This window comes from Trypanosoma rangeli, assembly GCF_003719475.1.
Source record: "Trypanosoma rangeli strain AM80 chromosome Unknown Tra_15.4_contig_00579, whole genome shotgun sequence".
NCBI lineage: Eukaryota > Euglenozoa > Kinetoplastea > Trypanosomatida > Trypanosomatidae > Trypanosoma > Trypanosoma rangeli.
Genome location: NW_021706330.1, coordinates 1 through 7,917, shown reverse-complemented (window position 1 = coordinate 7,917; position 7,917 = coordinate 1). Strand labels below are relative to the sequence as shown.

The window sequence follows — 7,917 nt, the reverse complement described above, 5'->3', positions numbered from 1 at the left end:
TTATTGTTTTATTGCCTTTTCTTTTTCCGTTATATATGCTAAAATATATGAATACACGCATATATCCTGTGTATCTTGCATTTGAGGTGGTAGTAACGTGATGCCTAGTTTTCACATGAAGACTGTGACAGACTGCCTGAAGTCTCTAGTGAGCGAGGTGGTGAAGAAACTTCGGGAAACCCCGATTTTCTTTTGGATATACATATCTGTATTATTGTATATGACCCGCAAGCTTACATATCAGTACGGCCACAGTAAGAAGAAGCTCAATATTAGAGGCCAGTCCGTGTATGTGGATCGTGCTGAAGAGGCTATTGCTGAATGTATTATTGACCCTGCCACAATTAAGGAGGATTTTTCTAATATTGGGGGCTTAGAAGACGCTAAATTGTTATTAATTGAGCATGTAAAATGGCCATTTACGCGTCCAGAATTGTTTTCTGGGAAAACATTGAGATCCCATCCCAAAGGTGTTTTGCTTTATGGTCCTCCTGGAACAGGAAAAACACTCTTGGCACGTGCCATGGCAAAGGAGCTTGGTTGCAGTTTTATAAATGTGAAAACGGACTCTCTTTTTTCCAAGTGGGTTGGTGACACGGAGAAAAATGCTGCAGCTGTTTTTTCTCTTGCAGAGAAAATTTCACCCTGCGTTATTTTTATTGATGAAGTCGACGCGCTTCTTGGATCGCGGAACACTATTGATTCTCCTCCTCACAACCACGCCAAAACAATATTTATGACATGTTGGGATGGAATTACTCAAAGCGACGCCAAAATTATTGTTATTGGAGCAACAAACAGACCTAAGTTTATTGATGAAGCCATACGGCGTCGACTGCCTCTTCAAGTGGAGGTGCCACCTCCCGATGAGGCAGCTCGTCACAAAATCCTGAATATTCTTCTGGAACATGATTTGGGGGATAATCCCAATAAGAACGAGATAATTGCGTTTGTTGCTACAAAGACAAGTAATTACACTGGTTCGGATTTGACTGAATTATGTAAAGCTGCAGCATTGATGCCTGTGCACGAAATTAGCAAAGATGGTGTTTTGCCCCCGCTTGAGTCTCGCCATTTTACCGAAGCATTACGACGGGTCAGGCCATCATTATGATGCAGTAAAGGAGAATTAGTATCTATTTCAGTTTATGAGCTGAGCGGCGAGTTGATTAAACGATGGGTGAGCCTTTGTTTATATATCTGTTGCGTGATAGATGAATTCACAACTGGTTTATATGTTCTGTTTGCTCTGTGCGCTCGGGTATTGTTGTTTATGGGGGCGATTTTTTTTCCATTTTAAAGGCACTGATGACGTCAGGGAAGGTATTAGCTGAGCAATTTAGAAATCAAGGAATACGTTATGAGGATACGTCTGGAATTCTTTGGTGTTCATTGTGTACGAATGCCAAAGGGCTAGATATAATTGAAGTGATCTCAAAAGACTGTATCTTGGAACACTGCGCTTTAAAACGTCATATGCTTTTAATGGAAAAAGTGTTAGCTATTGCCCAGTACTGCCCTGTTGAAATTCATGGGCGTTACATGCTTCTCGATCATCACTGTGTATATCCTACGGTTATGTTTGGTAAAGGAAGGCTTCTATTAGACGAGACGTTGGGTTGTTTAATTCCTGAAGACGTATGCGGTGGAGTGAAGTTAGTTCCCCGTCATAAATATACAGTGGTGGAGCTAGTTATTCCTCCTAGTAATGCGCGTTTACCTTGTGAGCCGGATTATGTTTTAGAACGAATGACTCGTAGTCGAAAATGTAGGTTGGGACTGGAGGTTTGTATTGCACAGTACAATAACTCTGTGGAGGGTGAAACAGCAACAATGAAGCGTCGGAGACTTGTGTTTGGGCAAGTAAATATGCGAAACAGCTAATTCTTTATTGCTTTGAATTGATGCTTGGCGATGATGCAAGTGATGTCGGTGTATTTTATTTTGTTTGTCCTTTTTTTAAAAGAAAATATTTCCCATTTGCACTTTCCGTTTTTTTTTGTTACCTTTTTTCATTTTCCATTATTATTTTTATTCATCTCCTGTGGGTTGTCTACAAGCATTTGGAGAGAAGCTTTATAAAACATTTATGGAATGGGGCGGAGCATCTCCTGAACGGTGGTAGTCTTGACTATTTTGGCGGCGGGTGAACCGTACCAACCGTTTGGGGAGGACTTTGGGCTCACCATCTTCCCAGAGTACGTCCAGTTGGGCGAGAAAATGACACTACGAAGTGGCTACGTTGACATTTACACCCATCGATCTGCATCCATCAGACTCAGTGATGTCCGGTTTCAGCTGCCGCCGCTGCCGCCGCGTTCTTTTTTGTCTTTAATAAGTCATATAGAACAGGAATGGAATTGTGCCAGCTGTATGGTTAAACAACCAAACTGCAAACCTTTACGAGCACGGGGACTTCATCCGCGCACATATCGATAATCTTTTCGTCTACGATAACATTTTTGCAATGGTTTCTCTTGGCGCAAATGCCTTGCTACGCTTTGTGCACGCTCAAAATGGGGAGGAGTTGGATACTGTAGTGGCCGATGGTAGTCTCTACATCATGAGCGGACTGGCTCGGTATGTCTATTTTCACATGGTTCTTCCTGTGGAGGAGCAGCGCTTTGGCATTGTATTTCGGCGCTCTATTTTGAATTCGGTTGGGGGGTTTCGTCCTGTGACTACGCCGCTAGGTGACCTTATGCCGTACCGCTCCACACAGATTCTAAACATATTGTACGCGAAACAGATTGGCGGGGTGCGCGTAACAGTGGATGACAAGTATCTAGAAAAGGAGGAGATTGGCGCCTTTGACACTGCCAAGCGGGTTAAAGGACTCCATCCTCTGCGGGATTGGTCGTTGTTGCCCCAGCTGGACGAGGATGAGGCTTGAGTGCAAGAGTTAAAGGACAAGCGCTACTTGGACTTTGATTTTGGTTGGAGGTTTGCCGAGCTGCGGAGACGTTACAAGGAGATGGAAAAACTGTTGAGCGCTTGATCCTGCGGCCGTGTTTGATTCCCCACGTTACTGCTGTTGCTGTCGCCGTCAACGACCCAACGCAGCTGAACACTGGCGTCTGTAGGGCGTTCTACCTTGTTGTTCTATTTTTTTCGTGCCACCTCCGCCCATAAGTAAGGCAGAAAACAGAAGGAAAATAACAAGGGCGTAGGCTAAAGAAGGGTTGGTGCCAACTGTTTTTTTTTAACCTTCCACGTCATCACTGTTGGAATAAAAAACAACAACGAATAAATAAAGATGAAACGAATGCATCCAACATCCAACGTGGAGGAAGGAGCCTCCTCGGAGGAACCTCCCGCGAAGGTTGCACGCCACGAAGACGACATAAAAACGCATGCGGAGCAGGCTGCGAGGGAGCTCCACGAAAGGGTTACGCTCTTTATTAGATCTACGCAGATTCATAGCCGCGGCGAACTGATGAATGGAGTTTTGCGTGATCACCGGGAAGCTCTAGGTATCCAGTCATGGTACGTTGCAGGTGATGATGGCTCCGGGACGGAGCCCACCATGATTCTCCGTCCGGATGCCCCTGTTGAGTGTATCTTTGTGAAGACGTCACGAAAGCCGTACTTTCTGTTGGAGTGCACGGAGGGCGGGGAGGCGGCGAAGGCATTTGTGGGGAAACTGACGGGGCTGCACAGCACGGCGTACAAGGGCCACCCATTGTTCGTGGAGGTGGCGAAGGAGGGTATCACGGTGTCCGGGGAGCGAAGGAAGCTAGAAATGCGTGACGCCGCAAAACGCGCGTCGTCTGCGCGCAGCAAATCCCCTGCGGGCACCGCTGCTGTACGGCCACCCACGGCCACGACGTTTGTTCCGCGCGTGTTACGGTGAAAATGAGGCAGGATTGTCGTGGTGTGGTGGCTTGAAAGGCAGTTGGATAGCTGTTTTTTTTTCCCCCTTCCTCTTTATCTCTTCATGAGCTTTTTCGCTGCAAGAAGTTTGTGTGCTTCTACCGGCACCTCTTTCAGCCCCCATTCTTGTCCTTTTTGTGTGTGTGTCTCACCCATTCGCTCAGCTACGCTTTCTGAATGTTTTTCTGCTTGTGTTTCTTTTGGATGCCAATTGTACTCGGCGTTGAGAAAAAAAAAATGAGGCCGCTTTGCGCTATTCACTTTTTCGTTTACTTCTCTGCGGGGTGATTTGGAGACAAGGCCGCTGACGACGTGTGAGAAGGCCAACGTTGCCGGCACCGCGGTGATGGATTGTGGAGAGGCTGTACCACTCCGCTGGTAGGAGCGGTATTTCTCTCTCTGTGAGCTTGCATCAAGGTGGCGCAAGGTGCACCTTTGCTCCCCCCAAGACAATACGCCCTACGATTGCGTTTTCGTCCAGCGCAAGGGCTTGAAGACGTAGCGCGAAAGGGTGTGGGCACTGACGCAGACCTTTTCGGAGTTCGACAACGGGACGAAGCTCAATGACTTTGAGACACTGCTTACGAAGTATCGGAGCTACATTGATCAGCTGTAGTCGTGCCTCAAGCACACCGAACAAGTGTACGTGGGACTGTTCAACCGGCTGAACGACATTACGGACCCATATCTGATGCTGAGGACATTCGTCGGGGATATGGAGACGATGTTGGAGGATGTGGAGAAGGTTGAGGCGTGCGAGGTGCCGGAGGCAGAAGTTCACGCGCTGGATGTCGAACTGCGGGTCCTCAAGGACCAGGAAGTCACCATTGAGCGGCTGCGACTGCAACTTGCGGAGGCCGAAGCGAGTGCTACGCGGCATGCGGAACAAGATCCCAGGGGAGATGGGGGCTGGGTACCATACAGTTTTGGCTGGCGCGCAGCAGGCGAAGTACGAGCTACAGCACGAGCTCAATGGGGACGCGGGAATACAGGATTTGTGAAACCATGTGCTGGAATTACGCTCCTCCATAGAGGAGGTGGAAACCTAACAAAGCCACGATGTGGCACAGCTGGCAACTGAGTTGGACGCCTCGCAAAGCAAGCTGCTGAAGAAGGAGAGTGCACAACAACGCGTCTTGGCGAGTCGCACTCAGTAATGGCAGGCGAGCAGCACAGATCGTGTCCCCACCGTTTTGCTGGAGAACGTGTCAGAAGGAATGGTGGACGGCAAAGGTGCCGACGCAAATGCGCTTCCCAATGGGGCACTTGCGGCAGCGTGCTTGGAGAGGTGAGAAGAGGAGAAACTCGCAATTAGGCAACAAGAGGAGGCTTTTCGGACGGAGTTGTGTGCGCTCTGCCGCAGGCACGATGAGTTGCGCAGCGTAAATGAGGCGCAGCGGCGGCGAGGCGGCGCTTATCGCCATAGTGAAGGGCAACGCCTACGGGCACGGCATTGAGGCCGTCTCCCAGCATCTCTACAAGAGGTATGGAATATACAACTTCAGTGTGGCCCCACCGGGCGAGGCGCTTGTCTTGCGTGCATGTCAGCCGTGCATCTCAGCGAATGCCAGCAGTGAGATTTTCGGTTCTCTGACACCCAGACGATGAACGAGGGGTGCCAGAGCTAGTACCAGCCAGGTGAGCGTTCGGCAGCGCGGCTCACGCCCATTTTGACCACCGTTTTACAACTCAAAGCATTTTGCGCCGCCACTGCATTCAACAACAAAAAAAAAACAGTGCTTGAAGCTTAATACCGGGATGAACCGCATGGGGGGGGGTGGGTGGTTCACCTGGACGAGTTGGAGGAACTCGTGCCGCTGCCAAGGCAACGGGGCGGGGTGGATCACCTGCTGCAGCACTTCAGAGTGGCGGCGGCAGCGGAGCGGCTCACCGAGACGCAATCCCACGGCGATGCCTTTAAAAAAGGCAAACCAGTTCCTGTGCGATACTGGGGTGGAGGTTCGGGCCGAATCTGATCAACTCAGGCGCCGTGGGGCAGAGGATTGGTCTGGAGGAGACGTACGTGCGCCCGGGGCTTATGCTGTACGGCCCGTGCAGCGTCACCAGCAGGCAGTTATGGGCTGTGAGGCCTGCGAGTTGCTTCTACACTAAGGTCCCCCACACCACTTCCCTGTGAGGCGGTGCGAGGGTGTGGGCTACGGTTTGACTCCCACCAAGGCGGACTGCGTTATCGTGACGCTGTCAATCGGTTACACCGACGGCCTTATTCGCGACCGCAAGGGGATGACCACGGTGACACTCGCCGCCGCCGAGTCCATCACAGGGACTGTGCACAGCAGCGTCAGCATGGACGTGACATCCGTCGTGCTTTGCCAGAAAGAGGTTGGTAAAGACATTGTCACCGTCACGGCTGCCGTGAAGGACGAGTCCCGTACCGGCGTCTGGGGGGAGGACATTGGAGAAAAGGCGGGGTCTGTGGGATCCATTTCGCACTAGCTTTCATGTGGACTTTCCATCCGTGTTCTAAGAATACTCACGTACCAAAGCGAGATGTGCATATCCATATCTATACACACATATACGTACATAAAATACGTGCGTGTGTGCGTGTTATGTGCATTACTCTTTAGTTTATTTCTTTACTTTTTGATGCCATTAACATTTTTGTATTGATTGCGTCTTGGTTTTTATTTGTATATTTATATATTTTGTGGCTTTGGTTTTCTTCTGTACGCCTTGCTGCCTACATCGCTACGTATCTAGCGAGGCCGTGGACCACCTTGCTATGGTACTGGGTTCGGTGCCTCGCAGGGAGAGGGGGAGGGAGGGATAGAGAGTGAGGGAAGCTCTGCGCCAGCACGTTGTTGTTGTTGTTTTTGACTTGTTGCTGGCACACGGTGGCGGCATTCGAGTGCTTTCTTTTTTAAAAAGTTATGGGTGGTGCCGTGTGACGGAGAGGGCCAGAAAGGAATGAAGCGATCTCTTCTTCTTCCCCGCAGCTGCAGTTGCATGTGCCGGCGAGTGACGCTATAACACTGCTGACACCGACGTGTGGCGAAGATTGTACTCCACACGTGCGGGGCTGTAGGGTTCTGGCACCACACGTGCAGAAGAAGAGAGCGATTGCGATTGGACAACGAATAAACCAACAACACAAAAGCAAACATCGGTAGTGGTTTGCTTACAGATGAGCCTGTATTTTTAGGCCTGATAGATCTTTTTCTTTCTCCCCTCCTCTGGATCAGTGTGGCTGTCTCTGTGGCCATGTATGTCTGCGGGGCGTGCTCCACGCCTCCTCCCCAGGTCCCTTTTCTCTCTTCTCCTCTGTTTCTCCTCCCCTACTGCCTCCTTAACCGACGTGCGTTGCGTATGTACCATACATGTTTATGTACATTTCTCCCTTTGTGTGTCTGTGCCTCTCTCTCTCCCTCTCCGTGGGTCAGCAGGAAAAACAAGACAAGGACTAACAATAAGAAAAAAACGGGAAAAAAAATCCATGGCGCTTCGACGCATCCAAAAGGAGCTGAAAGATCTTGAACGCGATCCCCCAGCAAACACCAGTGGCGGCCCCATCAGCGAGAATGACCTGTTTAACTGGAAGGCGACCATCATAGGGCCAGAGGACTCGCCGTACGCCGGTGGGCTCTTCTTTCTTAATATCCATTTTCCCTCTGACTACCCGTTCAAGCCGCCGAAGCTGCAGTTTACGACGAAGATTTACCACCCGAACATCAACAACAACGGCGGCATCTGCCTCGACATTCTGAAGGACCAGTGGTCGCCCGCCCTGACCATCTCAAAGGTGCTGCTCTCAGTCTGCTCGCTGCTGACTGACCCGAACCCCGACGACCCGCTTGTCCCCGACATTGCCCGACAGTACAAGTCGGACCGCAACGCATTTAACAAAACAGCGATGGATTGGACCCGTCAGTACGCCATGTAAAGGCGCGGGGCACGTGCCGTTGGGCATCAATAGTATTATTGACACTAGGATAATACTGAGATCTCTACTCACCTATGTGCATATATATATATATATATATATATATATATGTGTGTGTGTGTGTGTGTGTGTGTGTAGTA

At 49.8% G+C, this 7,917-nt stretch overlaps 7 protein-coding genes across 7 annotated transcripts, besides 5 other annotated features; all 7 read left to right on the top strand.

The window, feature by feature from the left end:
* Window positions 1–100: 100 nt before the first annotated feature.
* On the top strand, window positions 101–1,114 carry TraAM80_09420 (ATPase family AAA domain-containing protein 1-B-like; the record flags this gene model as incomplete). Its single annotated transcript, XM_029386102.1, has 1 exon — window positions 101–1,114. The coding sequence occupies one exon, from the start codon at window positions 101–103 to the stop codon at window positions 1,112–1,114; it is 1,014 nt and encodes a 337-aa protein (XP_029234026.1).
* A 194-nt stretch (window positions 1,115–1,308) lies between these two features.
* On the top strand, window positions 1,309–1,884 carry TraAM80_09419 (uncharacterized protein; the record flags this gene model as incomplete). Its single annotated transcript, XM_029386101.1, has 1 exon — window positions 1,309–1,884. The coding sequence occupies one exon, from the start codon at window positions 1,309–1,311 to the stop codon at window positions 1,882–1,884; it is 576 nt and encodes a 191-aa protein (XP_029234025.1).
* A 109-nt stretch (window positions 1,885–1,993) lies between these two features.
* Window positions 1,994–2,036: a sequence feature (A-rich).
* Window positions 2,037–2,467: 431 nt separating this feature from the next.
* On the top strand, window positions 2,468–2,893 carry TraAM80_09418 (uncharacterized protein; the record flags this gene model as incomplete). Its single annotated transcript, XM_029386100.1, has 1 exon — window positions 2,468–2,893. The coding sequence occupies one exon, from the start codon at window positions 2,468–2,470 to the stop codon at window positions 2,891–2,893; it is 426 nt and encodes a 141-aa protein (XP_029234024.1).
* Window positions 2,894–3,265: 372 nt separating this feature from the next.
* TraAM80_09417 (uncharacterized protein) lies at window positions 3,266–3,853 on the top strand (the record flags this gene model as incomplete). Its single annotated transcript, XM_029386099.1, has 1 exon — window positions 3,266–3,853. The coding sequence occupies one exon, from the start codon at window positions 3,266–3,268 to the stop codon at window positions 3,851–3,853; it is 588 nt and encodes a 195-aa protein (XP_029234023.1).
* Window positions 3,854–4,564: 711 nt separating this feature from the next.
* Window positions 4,565–4,954, top strand: TraAM80_09416 (uncharacterized protein; the record flags this gene model as incomplete). The annotated part of the gene is made up of 1 exon (XM_029386098.1): window positions 4,565–4,954. One exon carries the CDS (start codon window positions 4,565–4,567, stop codon window positions 4,952–4,954), a length of 390 nt encoding a protein of 129 aa, XP_029234022.1.
* Window positions 4,955–5,631: 677 nt separating this feature from the next.
* On the top strand, window positions 5,632–5,985 carry TraAM80_09415 (alanine racemase; the record flags this gene model as incomplete). Its single annotated transcript, XM_029386097.1, has 1 exon — window positions 5,632–5,985. The coding sequence occupies one exon, from the start codon at window positions 5,632–5,634 to the stop codon at window positions 5,983–5,985; it is 354 nt and encodes a 117-aa protein (XP_029234021.1).
* Window positions 5,986–6,643: 658 nt separating this feature from the next.
* Window positions 6,644–6,678: a microsatellite.
* A 16-nt stretch (window positions 6,679–6,694) lies between these two features.
* Window positions 6,695–6,724: a microsatellite.
* Window positions 6,725–7,330: 606 nt separating this feature from the next.
* TraAM80_09414 (ubiquitin-conjugating enzyme E2) lies at window positions 7,331–7,777 on the top strand (the record flags this gene model as incomplete). Its single annotated transcript, XM_029386096.1, has 1 exon — window positions 7,331–7,777. One exon carries the CDS (start codon window positions 7,331–7,333, stop codon window positions 7,775–7,777), a length of 447 nt encoding a protein of 148 aa, XP_029234020.1.
* Window positions 7,778–7,857: 80 nt separating this feature from the next.
* Window positions 7,858–7,887: a microsatellite.
* Window positions 7,888–7,913: a microsatellite.
* Between the last annotated feature and the right edge of the window lie 4 nt (window positions 7,914–7,917).